Source organism: Orbicella franksi, chromosome 5 (assembly GCF_964199315.1).
Source record: "Orbicella franksi chromosome 5, jaOrbFran1.1, whole genome shotgun sequence".
NCBI classification, from domain to species: Eukaryota; Metazoa; Cnidaria; class Anthozoa; order Scleractinia; family Merulinidae; genus Orbicella; species Orbicella franksi.
In genome coordinates, this window is record NC_138149.1 from 10,724,957 (window position 1) to 10,746,202 (window position 21,246).

Consider the following 21,246-nt stretch of genomic DNA (forward strand, 5'->3'; position numbering starts at 1 on the left):
CTATGGACTTCTTCAGGAACTGCTTACACACGTCCAAGTGATGAGATGCCTTGCACAGTGGACATAAGGTAGCTTCAGACTTCTTTTCCTTCCTGCTGTTAGTATTACTGTCCATTACTTCATGGGATTCCATTGTGAGGGCGTTGAACCTGGGAGGTTTTCTTCTATTAAAGCCGTTTGACTTCTGTCTCTTATCGGAATCTTCCTTAACGACTTCTTTCTGAGGTCGTACGGTTGTTACAGGATTGCAGGCAATTCTAGACTCCCTTTGAAGGAAACGGCAGAATACAGAGAACAGAGGGTAGCCCATTTCGCCTTTATGTACATCGGATGAGGTTACTTCGCTGTGGCGTTGATCTTCGTCCTTATTAAGCCAGCGGTCTACTTCTCGACTCCAACGATCGATAATGTAACAAGGGAGTTTGCGAACCATCCTTTGATTTTCATCCGGATCGTCTAGGACTTTAAGGTATTTCATTGTGTTCATAGCCGTCTGGCAGTGAATGAGGAAATCTGAAAACTTTCGCAGGCTCGTTCCATTGTTGGGAGGAATCTTAGGCCATTCGTTAATTTTCTTCCTATAAGCATCTGCAACGAGGAAGGGGTTACCAAACCGGTCAGATAGGATCTTCCTCGCCCGTTTGTATGCCTTCTCAGTCTCCAATAGCAGTAAGCCACTGATCGCTTCTTTAGGTTCGCCTGTCATGTACTTTCCAAGATAGTACAGTCTCTGAGACACCTTCTCTGTCTACCCTTCTATTATGGTCTCGAAGGACTTCAGCCATACTGGGTAGTGTAACAAGTCGCCGCTAAAGATCTCCGGTTCGGGAAGCAGAAGAGTAATCGTCGCTGAGATAGAATGTCGGCTAATCTAGTTAGCAGATCTTCAACGGTGGATTTGTGAGGTGAGTCACTTGTCTTGGCTTCTTGGTATTTGTATGGCTCGTAGTCCACAGTGTAATATGGATCGTATCTTGGAAATGGACTGGCTTAAAACTCGGGTGCAAACGGATTTAGTGAATTAGGAGTACGGATCGCTGGCTCCTGTTTGGGTGAGCTAATGGTCTCTCAGTGAGATTAATTTTCGAAGGAGTAGCTATGGGCTCGTTCTTTACCACAGGAATACCGTTGTTGCTGGGACTTTCTTCTAGAGGCCCGTCTACAGATTCTACTTTTGTCTCCACAGTCGAATTGTCAACATTTGTGACGCATGACGCCTGTGTTCTCAGATAATTTTGAAGGACGCAGTTTTTGTCAGTTTCATCTGGTAAACTTTCTTTCGCGACAGTCTCCTCTTCGTTTTTAGTTACAGCCTCCATTTCTGCCTTTGCGACCGCCAATTCTTTGGTGAGTTTAAACCTCTTCAGTTCATCTTCGTGCTCTTTCAAAGCACTAGTTTTTTGCGCCTCGGCATCGGCAAATTCCAGTTCAGTTTTCAGCCTCGCGACATGTGCAGCAATAGCGGTCCTTTTCACTAACGAAGAAGCGGCTGATGATCCGTTTGACTTTTGGCTGTGAGAGTCTTGGCTAGAGCGCCTAGAAATGCGTGATTTTTCGCTTCCAGTTTCTTGTTTTAGCTTGCACATCCTTTCGTTTACTTTTCTTAACGTGTCGGAATGTTCACATTCAATAGACTCAAATTTCATCAATGCTTCTTTCTGCGCATCGTAATTGCCCTCCAGAAAGTCATACAATTTTTCGTTTGCTACGCTAAGAATTTTCATTTTTTCTTCCAGAAACGTTCTTTCGCTCATTAAGAGATTTAGATTCATCGTATCTGCTATGACATTTATCACTGTTGAGCTGTTTTTGCCATGATCGCTGGGCGGACAACCTTTGATCCTCGAGTATTTGTAAATGATAAGTCTTTCCCTTTTTGGTAAGATTTCGAACTCTACTAGATCCTATTCCTATAGAATCTTCGGAATCTGACATTTTATCCGCCGAGAACTTTATCCAATGGATCGATCAGTTTCTTTCGAAAGAGTTTTTACTGTAACAGGGCGGACGCTGACATCAATCGATCTTTGAATTTATTACCAGCGCCGCATCGGAGAAATGTTTTATAAATGACGGAACCTCCAAGCATCTATCGTTCTCAATTGGTTTATTGGACTTGAAAGCTCGTAAAAACTGAAATACAACGAGCAGAATAAGGCTATTACTATAAATCTATGCTACTCTAAATGTTCTTAACTCGAGCACACAGGGCCTGCATATACATAAATCTAAGCAACACAAATATCCTTAAGCGTAACAAATCTGCCTTCGATTAAGTGGTATACATTTCAGGGTCTAAATTAAAGGACAAACTACATAACATACCTCTTTCCCCGTCCTATTACAATGGTATCTTCGACGATCCTTCGATCAATGTTCTTCTGCATGTGCTTGTAACTTACACGTGTCCGAATGAAAGGTAATGCCGACAACTAATCGACATGTCGCACAAAACAAAGAGATATTGACGGTCACGCAATCACAACAATAAACACTATTCATTACAAAATTATTATCACCAATCAAAAACAAAACAAACAACAACAGATAAATCAAAAAGCAACAGAAAGAAAATAGCTGACTTAAGAAAGAATTTTGCTAGTCCCACGGATGTGCTTTTGTTGATTTGCTCCCGAGCCGATTACAATGTGTCCCATGGTAGTCACTTGACAAAATCAATTATCGATAATATGCGATAACAATCAATACAACTTAGTCAATGATATCGATAAATACAGGGTTCGTACAGGTCCTGGAAAGTCCTGGAATTTTATTGAGGCATTTTCCAGGACTGGAAAGTCCTGGAAAAGGGCTACTGGTCCTAAAAAATTCTGGAAATCTGTTAAACTCAAGTAAAAAATATGAAATGTGTGGCAGACAGTAAGGAGAATTAACATTAAGATCTTGGGAGTGAAAAGGTTAATGTGAATTTTAGAGTCCTGGAAAAATCAATCTGAGTCCAGGAAAAGTCCTGGAAAAGTCCTGGAAATTTGTTTCTGAAAAAGGGTACGAACCCTGTAAATACCAAATTTATCAATTCTAGCTTAAATCAGGAATAAAATTGCATAAACACAATGTGTGGCCTCGTAAATTTACTCTCACCCGCTAAGTGAACTCCAGCCCGACTTCGGGGCTTGAACAAGTATTGTGACTTCGAAATGGGTACTGATCAATCTTAATTTCATTTTAGTGTACATCTATGAAATCCACAATTAGAAAGTCACAGTCAAACACGGGTGTCGACTGATGCAGTTTTTCAAGCGTAAACTAACGAACAAATTCAAGCAATGAATCTGATAAAATGATTAAATCTACAATTTTGAACCCAGCCAGCCTGACTATGGAGTTTTATTGAGTGACTGATAACATCGATAACATGTGAATTCAATTTATTGATTGTCATCGAGTTATCGAGTGGTTTTCTGATATTGATTTTTATTGAGTGACTACTCTGGGAATGTCTGTATATTTCACATGAGAATCTGGCTTTACGAGCTTGATCTTTCAAACAATATTCATTGTGGCCTTGAGTCAACATGAGCAAAGAATTGTAATCACCAAATTATTTCACTAAAGGACCTTTTCTAGACATTTTAAATCTGAGTAGTGCTGACTTTTTGTTGCGAATATGCTCAAGTGATGAAAGAGGAACAAAGCGTATTCACTGAGACCAGTTTTCCCATCAGTCCAAAGAACACATTCTTCAAGTGTGCAAAGAATGCAGCCGCGGTGAAGGCGTCACCATTTTTGTTCTGTGGGGAAAACAATCAATTTATTAATGTCATGCCTGGGAAGAGGTTGCCAGTCAAATGGATAGAATTAAAACGATACAATCTAAGACCACCCCATAGGTAAGACTAAGAGCATTTTCAACCTTCAGCACTAACTGGGGGTGAGAAATTGGGCCATTTAACCCCGAAGAAAAGCAACGCATTCCAGGCTCACCCCTGCAAGGGTGAAAGGCAGACTTGGAAAACCCCAACACTCGCGGAGACTCGCCAGGAGGGGTCCTAAACGGCATCCATTCAGCCCCCAAAGAATTGTAAACTGGCTGCAATCATTCCAACACTCCCTGGGAGAATTCTTCTGAGAGAGGAAAGGGTCCTTAACACTTGTTTCAGGGATGGACAAGTCTACTTTCAGAACTGTAAGGTTTTTGTTAGGACAGTATGCCAAGAAATTCACTTGCCTTACCTCCAGGGTTAGGGTGAGGGCAAAGCTTAATGGGACCAGTTAAGAATGAAGACAGGCATTTGTTCAGCCCAGGCTGAAAAAATTTATCCCTCCTCAGTCCTGCAACAGTAAACTTACCAAAAGCAGAAAATGCCCGCTTCCTTCCCTGGTTAGGTGTGATCGGTAGTCTCTCATGTACATACGAAGAATGTGGCCAAGTTTGTGGTCATTCTGAGAAGAGTGTGAGTGAGTTCGCCATTAGTAATGCTTGCCTCTTTGTCTGTAAGCAGAAAATCCCCGCTTCCTTCCCTGGTTAGGTGTGGTCAGAAGTCTCTCATTTACATAAGAAGAATGTTGCAAATTTCGTGGTCATTCTGAGAAGAGAGTGAGTGAGTTCGCCATTAGTAATGCTTGCCTCTTTTTATCCATAACAGAAATGTTTTTCACGGCAGTACAACAAGAACATCAAATGTGGCAAAAATAAAGTATCTGAAAATTTATTTTGTATTGAGTTAAGTAAGTTGTTTTATCCTGACCCAAGCCTGCAAGTAACAGTTGGTAATCGGACAATTGTCTGGTAAATTTGAGGTTTTGACAGGTAAAAGCTTAGCTTTGTCAGACACTGTGACTGTGCATTTCTGACAAACAAAAAGTATTTTAACTGGAAATTTGTGGCCAAATATGGAACAAGGTAATTATACTGCCATACAATACGAACTAAAACTATGGGTAAAAGAGCACAACATTTCGACCAAAATTCGGTCATTATCAAGCTTAAAAATGAAGATAAAAATTTTTCATAAGTATAAATATAAAACAAAGAAGTAAAAGTATGTAAAGTATGAAAATGTAAGAAAGGGGTGATAAGAACAATGAAATGCATGCAAGAATAACAATTAAAAATCATTAAAAACTTTTGCAGGAATTGAGTGTGACTGTACATTGAGACTTGGTCTCAGTTCATTAATAAAAAACACTTCATAAATGAGACAGTCAAACTTGTTCTTGCACTTTTTTAAGGTGTTTAAATTCTTGGTAAGATCCTTGGGCACATAAGAATGTTTCACACGAAGATGTTTTCCGATGGAGGAAACATGCATTCTTGTGCTCGTCTACATGTTGATGCAAATGCCGCCACGTTTAACCAACATAGCCTGGATCACACAAGTCACATTTGAATTGGCAAACAAGGGATTGTTGGTTAAAGTGCACCTAACACCAAAATTTTTTTCGCTAAAATAATAAAGCATATTTTGTGGAGTAATCTGCCGCAAAAATTTTTCGATTTGGTTAAATGTTTGATTTTCTATGGCTCGTCAAGGTATGTCAAAACACTGCCATTTTGGTTCACGACTGAGTTTAACGGGGCATGGGTCGAGGACCGGTTGTAATGTCAAATTCAGAACAGGGTGATTCTGTAAATTCGCATATTTACTTGTTTCTGTGGGGAAAGGCTAGGAAAGTAGTTCGAAAAAATGCTAGCCAGGTGTGTTGTAGTGGGATGTAGCAACACAGCAAACGTACAGGAGGTACTGCGCTTCATGCCATACTGTTTTATGGAGAGATGATTGTCCTGAAGAGAAGAAACGTACAAAGCGATGGTTGATTTCGTAAAAGCAAAATGTGGAAAGTGAGAGGCGTGTGAGTGTGGTGATCTGTTCTAAGCGTTTCAAACAAGATGATTTCGCTCAACACCTGGATTTTCAGGGAGAGGAAGGGATTTTGCTGATTCCATGGCTTAACTGAGACGAATTTGGAATAGCTTTTCCATCGATTCATGCAGCAGTTGTTGCATCTGATCTGATAAACAGCAGCAGTCAGGCAGCACAGCCGATAGATACAGAACAATGGTGAGAAATTTTTTTCTGAGCAAATGTTCCCTGCCTTGGTATGTTAGTTTCCTTCCTTGTTCAATTCTTTGAAAAAGAAATCTGTAAGGGTATTTTGGCCAAGAAAGTCATGCAAACAAGCACATTAGTTTGGAAGACCCATCGTTTAACAAATGCGGCCATGGAGACATTCAAGCAAGGAATGGCTTAGAATTAGTTTGCATGTTCAGAACCCTTTTTACATGTGGGTATTATCAATATACAGAAAACATACTTCGGCCAGGACCAGAACAATTTCAAGCTGTCTGTGTATGTGTCTGTTTCTGCATGAGGCTTGTGGACTTGAATTGTATTTATAGATGTGTTAATTATTGATACCATGGTAACACATACTTATGAGATTGCATCTCTGCTGACCAAATGCTCTTGCAAACGAGGACACGTTGTTCTAGAAACATTGCCGAAGACACAAATATTTCCCTCTTTGCCCGGCATGGGAAACATTGTTGTGACATAAATACTATTTTTTACAGGGACATGGTTGTGTCCATAACAATGCACCTGCAACTTGCTGCACTGTAGAAAAGCCATTATTGAACTGATGTTGTTGTTGTTGTTCTCCTTCTTTTTATAATAATAATTATTATTATTATTATTATCATTATCAATATCATTATCATTATCATTATTATTTATTATCATCATCATTATTTAGCTTGTATTAGCTGAGCAGGAGGTGTGTATGGGAGAATCTTGACTGAGGACCAAATGCAGTGAGGTCTGTAAACACGACCGAGGTTAAGATCCTCCCATACAGACTGACTAAGCTTGGTTAATAAGATGTTTACTATAATTTGCAAACAAGAACAATTTAATTGTTGTAATGTAACTGGTTTGTACTAACTGACACTTTGCTTTGCTTTTTTTTCTCATCAGGCTTTTTGGCACTTCCATAAATAAGTATTGTTTGAAGAAAACAATAATTTTGCATTTTAGTTTACAACTTTTTCACTGCAAAGCATTACCAGTCTAGATGCCGGTCTAGATGGGAAGATCTAGTCTGCTTTCAATATCAGTTTTAGCCAATCAGATTTGTGAATTTGGTAGTTTCCAGTCCTTGTGAGACAGAGCCATATTATTATTAGCTTGTCAATGTTTGCCAGGAAATAGATTAAAGAATACAGAATCAAAAATAAATAAATAAATAAATAAATAAACAACATAATTTTGTTGTTGTCCAGGTTGATTGCGACATGTAAATGGTCAGTGAAGGGACACAAACATTAAATTTTCCACTTGACAAAGAAAGGCAGCTGCTTCCAGTTTGTGACACAGGATTATAATAATTCACATTTCTAAGCACAAGCAAAGAAAAAGGGGTCCTTTTGATGTTTCATGGGCCTTTTTTTATTAGTGTGTTGTGCAAGTAAAACAAACTGTCTATGTCTATGAATCAATAGTCCAGTAAGCTGTTGGTCTCCAGGTGAATAAGACTGATATGTTTTCGAACAAATGCCATATTTTTGCAGTATTGTACAGTCGTAGAACAGTTTGTGTTGCAGTTTGTCAAAATAAGTACAGTAAATATCAAGCCCACTCTAGTTTTGTTTGAATTCCTCATGAAGGTCAAATCATTCAGAGCTTTCATCCTTTTCAATGGAAAATTCCTTTCTAATAATATCATTGCTACATAAAGGAATCCTCTTGTTCTCCAACGTCCCATACACCAGCCTTGAGAACTCTCAATATGAAACACTTCGTAACTAAAAAAGAGCAATGGAAAATAAGTTTTCTAGCAGTGGGCATCTTATGGTGAGGGAAGGGGTGGGGGGAGGACAGGGTAAAATACCTAAAAACAAAGCTCAATGAAGAAATCACAAAAAGTAACAGTATTGTTCAAGAATCACTAAAACATGTTTGTAACAGTGATAAAAGACTAAACAGGTGTACACTAATCGTAATTCACACTTGACCAACCAAAGATTGCAATAACATAACCAACTCCCTAGCTACCCCCCTCTTACTCAGGAACTTTACAATGACTTGTTTATACACGTAACTGATCGTTTCGCAACTACACTTGTAAATCAGTGTTAAGTAAAATGTTGTTTGCATGCATGTAAAGAGGGATTCGGAAACATTTTTTTATTTTATACAGCCATGTGCATGCTTGAATTACCTCTCTTTACTGCCAGTTTGATGATAGGTTTGCTTCCCTTTAGTTTTGTATTTGCCTGTTGCTAATCTTAAACTCCATTTCTGAAGGCATACAGGTTTAATTCCTGGATATTTAGTAACACACTTTAAGATAACATCAGCACCAATATCTTCAAGAGCAAGATCACTCTTCTTTGAGTCTTGACAACCATAACATTTGTTGATGTTTTGAAGGGAAGCGATGCTACAATTTCTACACTTGCATGTAAAGAACACACACTGTCATGGGATAATCATTTTGATCTACATTGAACGCATGAAGTTAAATAATTTGAGAAAGTGAATGGGCTTGACTGTTATTATGAAAGTATATTGGTGCGAGATCGAAGAAGGCGCGAAGATAGTAAAGATGTGCCACGCACTACAGTCTTACTAGTATCACTCTTCGACTAAAACATATCATTGCCTTTGAGCTGTCCATCAGAGCTCGTTTGAGCTCTTTGTCAGCATCCACCTCCTGGTATTTGGCTGTCCATTCTCCATTGGCCAGAGAGTATTCAGCATACAAATCAGCTTGGTCGTCACTGTTTGACTATTCAGTTTGCGATGTTGATAAGTGTGAGCGGTCATTCTCTTCAGTGATATGATAAATTTCAGAGTTTTCTGAGTCAAAGCTCATTTCAGAATCAGACAAACTAGAAGACATTGTTGGTAAAAACAGAAATCGGTCGACTGTGGAGTCCCAGCAAAAGAGCTTGTGCTGCAAAAAGGCTTCTACACTCGGACAAAGTAAAAGACCTGACTGAGACAGCTGAAGCATTCGTTCTGCATTTGACGTCACAGCTTTAACTCTCCCCAGATTCCCCATGCGCGGTCGTGAACCATTCGAAACTTGGTTTCAAAGGGGCGCAGAAATTCGAGGATTAACCAAATCGAAAAATTTTTGTGGCAAATTACTCCACAAAATAAGCTTTATTATTTTAGTGAAAAAAATTTTTTGGTGTTAGGTGCACTTTAACAATAGACGTCTTGACTTCGCGCAGTTTCAGATGTTTTTTGATCTTGTGACTAACAAATGTGGGCTGGACAGTGACTTGAATTTTCTGGCTCAGATCATTGAGTTGTGCTCATTCAATATCGGCTGAAGTCTGGTCTTAAAATGGCAGAAAAACGCGAACAGGATCTAATTCATAGTTAATAGCTGGTAACTTGGGAACAGGTTGGTCAAAAGCTTTGACAGCAATAAGGTGTGAGATGGTGGAATTAATTATCCTGACTGGGAACTTTACAAACAGACAGATGGTGTCGCCATGGGCTCCCTGCTCAGACCCTTATTGGCTAACGTTTTTATGTGCAGCATAGAAGAAACTCTCCAGCGCAAAGGCAAGATGCCTTCGGAGAAGTACTCTCCTCCCATAGTGATCTCTTTGCTCCTAGACCACTCGTTGGCCTCCCCAGTCTTAAAAGATTCACCTTTTTCTTTGTTTGGTGTTTTCTTTTTATGTGTCTTTTTCTTGGAAGAACTGACCTTCTCAGGCATCTTCAGCACATAGTGTGGTCTTGGCAGTTAAGAGTCGTTGCTATGTTCTGAAGCAGATAAACTGCTGCTCTTAGTCAGCTCATCTAGTATTTTAGTCTGATTTCAATTGGATTGTGATGGTAATTTTGGTTTTTGGACGGTAACTACCTCTTTAATGAACAAATCTCTTATGTTCTTTACACAAAGGTCTTTTTTCAATTCCGTATCCATGCCATTCGCCATTGCAATTTGCAGGGCATAAATCAGCGGATTGCAAGTTAATGCCCTCAGCGTTTTGAAGTGCATTGCCATCGTGAAGAATGTATTACCAATGATTTCAAGATCATCCAGTAACGTTAAAAGTTTGTTGTCATCAGTTGCATGGTATTTCACTGCCTTTATGATGTCTTGTTTGGAAAATGGTAACTGTTTGAGTGTTCAACATTTTTATGGTGTCACCGTATTCTTGTAACCTACTGGAAATGGTATCTAGGTCCCATTCCCTTAGCAAGTCCATGGCTCTCTCATGGTTCTCGCTATATGATTCCCCAGTTTCACTTAGCCCTATTTCTGGCCTCCCGAGGTATTCACAGTTTATTGGCTTTACCGTCTCTAAAATTTCCCCATCAGTTTGAGGGGCTTTGAGTTCCCCATATGGTCTCAACATTGTTTAGGTAACTGTTTGTACAATTGTACACTGTAAGCCTTAGCAGGGGACTTGACTTCATGAGCCATTGTCTGCAAACAAATTTATTCTCTTAGCATGGTGACAGCAAAAGCAAAAACTGATTGGGATTACCATATACCATGAAAGACAGATCTTCTAATTTTCGAAGTTTTGATAACACAACATATGACGTTCCCTGTGGAACATATGGACAATCTAACCTGATTACAACTTTTCTCAAAGTTTGCCCTTGAATTTTCCAAATAGTTGTTGCATATGCAGGTACTATTGGGTAGTAGGTTGTCTTTTCACCTGTTTCTGTCAATTGCATGACCAAGTGAAGAGCAACTATATTAGAATTTGGCAGTTTCAAGAAAACTGTACCTTACTTGTAGTTCAATACGTGTGCAGTCTGGCCATTAATAACTCCGTACTTTTTGTCACTATTCTGGGTCATGATAATGCTCATACCTTTTGTATATTGCTGTTTCTGTTAAATTGTCCATTTTAATGAATGCAAAGGCAATTTTCCACTGAACAATGCTTGAATTGGCAATTGATTTATTCTTGTAGATGCAGCCCTAGACACAGTCAAAATTAATGCTTCACTGTTTTGAAGTAGTATTGCATGCAATTCTCGGTCACTTGGACTCAAATTCTAGGGCAATGTTCTACCATGGAATAGTTCCCTGAGAAATTTCTTGCTAGGCTAGTAGTATCTCAAGTAGATCAAGTATTCTCGAAATTTAGGATCGCTACATCTCTGTTGTTCTAAGAAATCTATTAAAATGCAGTTCTAGTAGAACTCTTCTTGATTCAATATACCTGTTGTCTGTTTTGTCTTTCCTTTAACACTTTCAATCGGCTGTTGTTGTTGTTTATCGCCACACAATAGAACAACTGGTCCCACATGTAATTGTCGCAGTGTGCTAGAAATGTGATAGAAGATCTTAACTGGTACCATTGATAATTCATCGATTATCAGAAGGTTGAATCTACCTATTTCCCAGTTAACTGCAGGATGGACTTTGCTTTCAACAGGATATTTGAACACTGAATGAATAGTAGCGCAATAAAAATTGTCTTCTATGAATTGGGACCGGTATGTTGAAGTCAGAATACTGGTCGATGTAGCACAGCATACTGTAAACTCTTCATTCAGACTGAATGCTTGTATTTCAACAAGCTAGGTAGGTAATCACCTTGACAAAGGAGGCAGGGACAGGGTCACTTTTTGCAAGGTCACCAGTTTCCTCTTCATTTGCATCATCTGAAATCAGTTGTATTATATCTCTGTAAGTTATTATACAGTAAACTGTACTTTTTTGCCTCCTCAAAGGAGATGAATGTAAACTAAATAAGCAAGAGTAATCTGCCAAACAAAAAAGTATAAGAAGAATTTAGAGTAGTGAGGATTAAAATAAATTGCGACTATCCTAAGCACAGATGTTGGATTAATTATTTGTTAGAATCTTCAACTTAAGTGTTATTTTATTTGGTAGTTACCTTTTGACTTGGTGACCCAAGTCTTTTGCTTCTGAAATAGATATAAAGTAACACAGGGTATCAATAAACTCTGAAAACATATGGCCAATTAATTTAACTTAACCGGGTCACTAAGTGTTCTGAAGACAGGTCAAAGTTTAAGTTCATAATAATTTTTTTGATGTTAAAACTGCAACAGTAATATAAGTCCTGGTAGCATATTGAAAATTCAAGGGTTTAAAGTTGAAGTAGGGTTTAAACCTGAAGTAGGCAGCTGGTTTCAGGAAAGAATCCAACTGTATCAGCAAATTCATTTTATTTTCCCCAATTCTTCTCCTCAGCTGTTTTTACTTGTTGAAAGCATTAGTGGGTCACTTCAATTCTTTCTTCACCTTCAGGAGTCAAAACTGTGATTGTTTTGGCTTTTGATTGCTTATGTTTTAAATAACCACCTTCATCCTGACCTTAAACTTCTTCTTTGGTGGTTCAAGCTTTTTATATGTCCAGATGCAAGTTTTTTAGTTTTCCATGAGAAAACTGCATTAACCTACAGCAAGAGTTAAGAATGAAAGCAGGTTTAAATTATGCAATCAATTCATAACTGCACCTGCAGGGTTTTGGCCCAGATGACAAAACCTGAGGATTGAGGAAACTTCATTATAGTGATCACATGCATGTATATCTTGAATTTGTCAAAATGAGTGTGCTCTAGGTGTGGGGAGTTTAAAATGCAAGCATAAGCATCAAAATTTCAAAAAAAAAAAAACGGCTTCAAAATCCTATTCAAAGCTTGTTCACTTAACAGCAGAGACTGTGTAAGTTAGTGGCAACTAAACCTATGTACAGTGCTGCTTGGAGATAAACGAACCATCCAAGCAGAAAGAAGCAAATGGGTTGGTGCTTTTTGCAAATAAGTTTGCAGACAAGATTTGGCTTTAAACTGAAAATAAAAAAAAAAGCGCTTGTCATTGTAACATTTTACATCCTTGTAAAATCACCCGATTTAGTAATTGCTGTAGTCAGTTAATTTGTTGATGTTCAGCCTTCACCTTCTCTTCAAATGACTATTTTAGCAGGTACAATGCATTATTACCTGAAGCTCAGTAAATGTCTTGTCCCCGTCAGGTGTTGCAACAGGCAATGGGATCTCTTCTTCTCCTTGAATGTACTTTGTACTTGGTTGTAGAAAGAATACATGTCTAAAAACAAATCAACATTTTCAAAGGATATTTCAATAAGAAATATTTATCAACTTGTGCAATTTCTAGTACTATGATATAGTGTTACGTTCCTGTGATGATACAATCAATGCATCTGTCTGGTTTTAAAAGATAGACAGCAACAGCATTACCAGCTTGATCAGTGTCATTATGTGGGCCAAGGTAAATTGCTTTGCCCAGTTTCACTTTTATGTCAGCAGACTTGTATACTATAACGTCTTCTCTGAAAAGAAAAAAGAAAAGGAATAACACTATGTTATCTGTAAGTATACCTCCTAACCAAATTTGGAAAAAATTATTTCAGGTTAATGGTATATTTACTGCGTTAATTCATTTTCTTGCTGACTTTCAAGTGGCCAGTTAAACCTACCCATGGGAAAATGCTGGCATATGAGCATCTGGAATAATCTGTACACCTTCGCTGATACTGCAGTCGATGCTGTTTGCATAACAAAACAAAATAAAAAAAAACAAGAGGAAACTCCATTAGAATAACACCAAACTCTGGTCTTGTTACACTTTGTGAACAACTGGCGAGGGTGTTTGCCAACATGAGCCCAGTGTTTACCAGATTAAACATTTATTCTATTCCACATGATTTTATAAACCAAACTTTTCAATGATGCCCTGACAGTCCAAGTGTCTTCGATATTCAAAAATGCCCAAGAAGTTCCGATCTGTACTGCACACACCGAGGATTAGAATTTTTTTACTTATTTTTATGAACGAAAACTAATATATGAAATATGTACGATGGCAAGTAAAACAAAAGGATTAAGTAATGCCTAAAGATATCGATAAACACTAACGAATGCAATTGTCCCGTGTTCATTACGTAATGCTCAAAGGTATTGGTGAACACTAACAAATGCAATTGTCCCGTGTTCATTCTCCCCCTCGTTGATATGCCCTAGCATGTCAATACAACGATAATGCCGACGATAAGGGGGACTGTCCTTAAGTGAAACACAGCTAAACTGACCAGAAATCTCTGTAAGTCTTCCTCTTCATCATCATTATCTCTGAGCACGTTCAAGACAGTTCAAGCTGGCATAACTTGGTAATAGGTATAAGGAATTCTTCTTTTGCCACTTGATCTTTGGCGACCCTTACGTGTCACTCTTCGCCTGGAGATTTGGCATTTATATGCTTTGATGTTGTTGAATTCTACCCTTCAATATCGGAAGCTCTATTAAATCGAGCACTGAATTGTGCATCTCAACACGTGAACATTTTAGCCATTGACCGCCAAATAATCATCAATGCAAAGCACTCTCTCCTGTTCAGCAACGGCCAGCCATGGATGAAGAGAAATTCGAACACGCTCTTCGACATTACTACGGGAAGAGATGACGGGCTAGCAGTCCTCCAACAGACCCCAAAGGAAACCGAGAGAATAAAGAAAGAAATACACAAAATATTCAAAAAGTGTGGACTGAAAATCACCATTGAAGCGAACAAGAAAGTTGTCAACTTCCTGGATGTTACCTTGGATCTGAATAGGGGAAAATTCAAACCATACTCCAAACCATCAAACACCCCATTCTATGTGCACAGCAAATCAAATCATCCGCCCAACAGCATCAAAAATATACTGGAATCAGTAAACAGAAGGCTCTCCGAAATTTCATCTGATGAAGCTGTGTTCAACGAAGCTGCAACCCCGTATCAGGAAGCATTGTACAAAAGTGGATATACATACAAACTGGAGTTTAAACCACCGCAAACTGCATCATCTCCAAGACTTAATCGATCCTGGAAAATAATCTGGTTTAATCCGCCGCACCACAAAATGTCAAGAGTAACATAGGAAGAGAGTTTCTGTGCTTAGTAGATAAATGCTTCCCTGCTGGCCTCAAATTGAGGAAAATCTTCAACTGAAATACCTTCAAGCTGAGCTACAGTTGCATGCCGAACGTACAACAAATTATAAATGGACGTAACCAAACCGTAACCGTAACCCTAGCCCCTTCCCTGCCACACCCAATGGCCAATAACAATGTCTATCAACCGGTGGCCATATTGGAGTTTTGCTAAAATTTGAAAAACCGTTAAAAACACAGCATTATCTCTATGCACAGTTTGATATGGATAAATAAAAGTCATTTAAACACTTTCTGGCTCATTGTCTGATATACAGATTGTTACTCAGTGTGAAAAACTCTAAAACATGGGGCAGGATAAAGACCAGGGTGGTTGTTACATTGTCCACATTGATATCGTGTCTCTTTTCTTCGTCCTTGCTTGAAAAAAATTTGGCATCTCTTCTGAGGAGTCTGCTTATTGGGTGTTGGGGGAATCAATTCAGGAAAATGTCGCCCTGAATAGCGATCATTAGCATCTGGTGCAGCAAGTTCAGTTGATGATGCAGCAAGTAAGGCAGAAATGCAGTCCAACTTGAACTTGAGCAATGGCTTGTTTCCCCCAGACTTCTTGTACAGGAGGTGTGCATTTAGTACCCCTTCCTCTATGAAATGAAATGCTATTTTCTTTGTCCACTTCATGCTCTTTCTCACACTGCAGTAGGTGCCAATCAACTTGTCATTGCGATCCACACCCCCATGTATTTATTATAGTCATTGACCAACTGCAATTTTCTCACATTATTCGCATGCCTGTCTCTCTTCCCAGTGTCTACTACATTTGCTTTATGCATTGTGGACAAGAAATAAATCTCTTTCTTGTCATTCAGTTGCACAGCCAGCATGTCATCTTTCCTTCTGAAAGCGTGCTCTCCTTTTGTTAGTCGAGGTGTGTTGAGGGAAGCTGGTAACTTTAGCCTAGTCTTCCTAGCAGTTCCACAGGCTGCAGTGTCATTGCCATAAAGGTAGGAAAACAGTTCTTCACTTGTGTACCAGTTATCAACAAAGAGTTTGTAGCCTTTCCCAAGAAGGCCTTCCATCAGTGGGGGGATAACAGCACCACTCTTACCAAGCCTATGTATTAGTTGCTGATCACCAGCTGCAGCAACTGGCTCTTTCCCAAGGTATACATATGAGTTCCAGGGCTAGACATCTTGATGCCAAATCTTGCTCTCTTTAGTGGAATGTCCTGCTTGAACACAAGCCTCCCTTTCCATAGCAATAATTCCTCATCTATTGAAATGTGCTCCTCCGGAATGTAAACACTCTTGAACTTTGACACCAGATATTCGACAACAGGCCTCACCTTGTATAATCTGTCATGCTTTGGATCATTTGCATGATATCTACTGTTATCTGCAAAATGCAGAAACTGTAAGATTGATTGAAAATGGTTTCTGGGCATCACACTGTTGAAAATTGAGCCTTTCAATAAAGGATTTGTGGTCCAGTAGTCCGATACTTCTGGTTTTCTAACAATCCCCATAAGAAGGACAAGTGCCAGGAATTTCTTCATCTCATTTCGGTTAGTTTCTTCCCACGAATTTGCACACGAATTTGGGGGTAAATTTGGATTCTCCCTCTCCCAGCATTGTTTGGCAGCTGTACTTGTAAACCTGAGCAAGCAGTAAATGCAGGAATGCATGATTGCCGATCATTTGAAGTCCACTGCAGTTCTAACGATGCGTCTTCCTGTTGTTGGTTTCTTCTAGCACTGCGTCCTGCAGCGCCATTGCGTTGCCGAGCCTGTCCACGACCACGTCCACGTGCAGGTCCGGGTGTATTCTCTTGATAGTCATTTTCGCTCAATTCATCGCTTTCATCACTTTCAGATGGCTGTGTGTTTTCTGGCAGATATTCCTCTGCGTAGCTTTCAGCAGAACTACTCCCACCATCAAAATCTGAGTCCGGATCGGCAAATATTTCGGCTAGAGCTTCTTCACTCGTATAGCTACGATGAGATGCCATTTTGTTTTAGCTTGAAGCACACTGAAGCATTTTGGGCACTGAACCCCTGGTAGAACAGTCAGCGGTTTTTTATGAGTGGAAGACGCTTCATGACTACCATAATAAAGTTTCTCTCCATTTTCTGAACGACCGAGCTCTGATAGAAATCTTTTATTTCAGGACGTATATATATGTCTGGGGTCGTTTAGGTCAAGCAACTTATGACGTATATATACGTCAGCGGCAGGGAAGGGGTTAAGATTTTGGCACAACTGGCACAAGACCAAGCCGGAAGAACATGCAACTGCAGGAAGAAGGACGAATACCCCTTAGAAGGAAACTGCCTTTCTAAAGGAATCGTCTATCAGGCTAAGGTGACATCTACGAACAGAACTGAAACCTATGTAAGGCTTACAGCCACGGACTTCAAAGCAAGGTTTCGAAACCATCAAGTGTCGTTCAACAATGAAATGCGCAAGAATGACACAGAACTTAGCAAATGCATCTGGCAGCTCAAAAGCAAACAACAACACTTCACCATCAAATGGAAGATCCTTGCCAAGGCGAAGCCCTACTCGAATCTTACGAAACGATGCAACCTATGCACTACAGAGAAGCACTTCATCATCACCAAACCGGAACTGGCAACATTAAACAAATGAAACGAGCTGATTTCTACACACTGGCACTTGAAACATTGACATGTTCAAAGCTTGTGCATAAGTTTCAAAATTTAAGAAGTGTTTTGGAACATGCAACGATTGATTGTAACGGTCTATTATGATGTTTTGTAACGGCCTGTTGTAACGGTTTATCGCGTCTTGCGCAAGCATATTGTTAATGTGTTTCTTAGTAGGCTCCAGTGTATATGGAAACTAACTGATCAGTGGGCTAGTTTTATGCTAGCCTACAAAACAGACCTGCATTAAACTCCATATGTACTCAAGATCTGAGTAGTCTATCAACGTAATATGTTAATGTAGTAACTTATGTTTTTAGCTTTTCAAGGCTGCATTAGATGGCGAATTTGGTCAAGACAAACCAGAAATCTAAATTTTTGCTGTTAAAAAGAACTCCGATTTTTTTGGGCTAATTGATTCCAAACACTGCTCTGTAGACGTCTCCTGTGAAAATGAAATTATTTATAATAGGTCTTGGTCTGGTCCTCCTCCTCTGGTGATTTCTGCACTCTCTCCTAATGTGGCCCTTTTGGCGGTAGTTGTAACATCGTTCTGAAATCTGACTTTTGCTATCAAAAAGAACTCCAATTTTTTGAGCTAATTGTTGCCAAACGCCGCTCTATAGACCTCTCCTTTGAAAATGAAATTATTAATAACGGGTTTTGGTCTGCTCCTCCTCCTCTGGTGATTTCTGCAGTCTCTCCTAATGTGGCCCTTTTCTAACATTGTTCTGAAAAGAACAGGAACATTGAAATCTTGCAGTTTTTTGAGCTACAGCAAAGAGAGTACTTGGTTGTACTTACTGTTCACATTTCTTTCTTCTCTAGGAGATCTGCATCTCCTTGGACCACATTGTTGAACGGCACTTCTGTCCGGTGGGTTTTCTGTTCTATTTTGTGCAGATAATGGAGATGGAGGAGGAGCAGGAGGATCAGCACCACCAGGACTTTGCGGGAGGGGTCGGAGTCACTATAGGCTCTGGAGCATCTAAGGGTCAATCTAGCTCCTCCTGCACCTCCTTGAAGATGTCCATGTTGAAATCTGCTTGAAAGCAGAAGTTTTCCTTAACCACTCTTGATTGGAAAAAGCAGCTTTTGGAACTTACCATTGTCAGCTGCAGCCATGATTCTAGGAAAAGAGAAGTGATTATGAAACATGCCTTCAGTGATTTTATCTCTGTTCGTACCTATCAACCTTTTATTCCGAAGAGTCAATTTCATTCGTTCTAGTTGTCAGTGTCATTGGAGTCATTTTGTTGGTGATCAGACTGTTTTGGTACAGTTATACTTGACTGTCCTGACTTCGGGATATTGTGAGTTATAATGAGTTCATTTTCTGACTCAGATAACTATCCAGCGTGGCTGCTTTTTTGCACCATTGTTTTTCTTTTGCTCTTTGGTTTGCAGAGCGCCATTGTTGCTGGTGTGTTTTTTCTTTTTTTTTCGATAACACTTGCAAACCTTTCGTTATCTTCTTGACCTGTATCTGAAGACTCTGCCATTGTTGAATGCTTAACTCATTCATCAGTTTCCCTTCGTGGTGGTTTTTTCGGGGTTGTTTTCTCCTTTGGTGGACTTTTCTTTTGGCCAGCAGTCTACTTTGGTACTTTTGATTTTGCGGAACTTGGCGGTTTTGTAATTTGTTTCTTTGTGTTCTGACTTCAGGATGATCCTGCTGACAACGATGTCTTCCGCAGCACCTTTTTGCTCGTTGTTGGTGGTAATGGTTTCTTTGGTGTACGGTCATCTGCCGCTGAAGATTGTTCATCATCTTCTTCTAAGCCACTGTCAAAGTATTTAGAGAGTTGTTTTCTGGTTGTGACAGCTCCAGTTCTAGGTCTCATGAGTCTTCCTTCATATTCGTGGCACTCTGTACGTTCTGACGAGTTTGTAGGAATATTTATTATTTATTATTTATAATCACTGCGCAAGGGATTTAAATCTCTATTTATAGATGTGCACTCTCCAATGTTAAGAATGGCTTCGATGTTTTGCTCAATTGTAACTTTTTTTAAAGAAAAGCTCGACAATACTGGATGTTACCTTGGTTCTCATCTCATTCAGTCACTTCCCAACCTTAGAGAGTGCACAGGCACTGAGATCGTCAGATATGATTTCAGTGATCCACAGGCTGGAAAGGACCTCTGTGACAGAATAATTGCCACAGTGCAGAGTCATGTGTATCGTAACATAAATGAAGGCTACGACATTGTAACATATTGGCACTTGAGAATTAGCACCTATTGTATATTATATTTTGTGTATGCATATTTAAGTAGGATAGCACATTATGCAAATCTAGAAAAGCACACACATCCACGCAGTGTGTATGAACAAGCAGAATAAACCTATTCGACAACACACTACAGACATCAAAAGTGTTTTCCCCAGCCAACCAAAAAACACAATTTGACTACAGTTACAATTTTTAATTCTGCCACCTAAATTTTTTTTATTGTTATTACAACACAAAAATCGTACAATACTTACAATAGAAACATTGACTACCGACAAGCAAAACAAAACATGCACAACTAATTTTGAGTTTAGGGCACTTACCTCTTTTGCTCCTAAAGACCTACTCCCTTTCCTCTCTTACATATCGAAGGAAGGAAAAAAACATGATTATACATCCAAGCTTGTAAACATAACAAGTCGACGAGTAAGCAAAGACCTAAGTAAATCAGTCAGGTAAAAAAAAAATGAGAAGTTCCTAGTTTGCGCTTTTAAAGTTAGAGATTGTCCAGGTCATCCTTTGTGACAATTCTGATTGGCGCTCCATCCGGCAAGGTTTTTACACTTTTCCGTCTCTTGTCCAGAGACTTCAAATGGTGCCGTCTTCCCGCATATTGCTTGCTTTACCAACAAGGCTACGTCGATATGCTGTCAGATTCTCATTGATGAGAATGCGAGCTTGACCGGCTGAGGCAGTGTTACTGAAGCTAGGAAAGATGCTTGCTATGTTGATGTTCTTTAATTTTGTTCTTTCTTTGTGCAGCTTCGCTTTGATCTTGTGACCGCTGAACTTGACAATGATGAATGTTTTTCCTTTGCGTTTGAGTTTATGCAAAATATGGATATCGTTAGGTGTCATCTCAACATTCAGCGCCTTTGCTATCTCCAAGACTGCTTCTTCGGTCGACGAATAAACATTTTCTGGTAAACCATGAATCTTGAGCGAGCTTTTCCTGCTGTACTGCTCTAATTCATCCTGCTCCACCCACAGTCTCGCTGTCTCCTCCTCTTGTTCTTTTAGTTTTTTCCTAGCGTGGTCCAGTTCACAGTTGAGAGACGTATTTTCATTTGTCACCTCCAGCGACTTCTTCAACTTGTCAAGGTCTCGCCTGTGTGACTGAAAGGATGCTTTTATCTGGGACAGTTCCTCTTTAAGGTTGATATTCTCCTTCAGGATTACCACAACAGATTCCTGTAGATCTGTTAAAATGTCTCTTAATTGCGATAGTGTCGGTTCTTCTTGAGAAGCGACAGTTGTTTCATTGTCCGCCATGTTGTCTTCGACTTGGTCTTCTGAAGTCGGTCCTGTATTTGGCTTTTTGGCGACCTTTGGCGATTCTTCTGTGGAGCCCCGATCTCCTCATTTGTTTTTCTTGCCTTTACTTTGGCTGGACATCAACACAGACATTGAAACGGTGCTGAGGAAAGGGAAACTTTATCCCGCTCAAAAACCATGTCTGCCTTCGCAGATAC

General features: G+C 39.5%; 1 protein-coding gene across 2 annotated transcripts; it reads right to left on the reverse strand.

Annotated features, from left to right (window-relative positions):
• Positions 1-222: 222 nt before the first annotated feature.
• Positions 223-4,769, reverse strand: LOC145487998 (uncharacterized). Of its 2 annotated transcripts, XM_081466763.1 has the most exons (3): positions 2,326-4,769; positions 1,952-2,133; positions 223-1,919 (listed from the first exon to the last, which is right to left on the reverse strand). In XM_081466763.1, exon 3 carries the CDS (start codon positions 1,770-1,772, stop codon positions 1,014-1,016), a length of 759 nt encoding a protein of 252 aa, XP_081322889.1. In that variant the 5' UTR covers positions 1,773-1,919; positions 1,952-2,133; positions 2,326-4,769; the 3' UTR covers positions 223-1,013. The 2 variants fall into 2 exon arrangements, with proteins under 2 accessions (XP_081322889.1, XP_081322888.1); XM_081466762.1 differs by having other exon boundaries at positions 1,952-4,769.
• Positions 4,770-21,246: the final 16,477 nt, after the last annotated feature.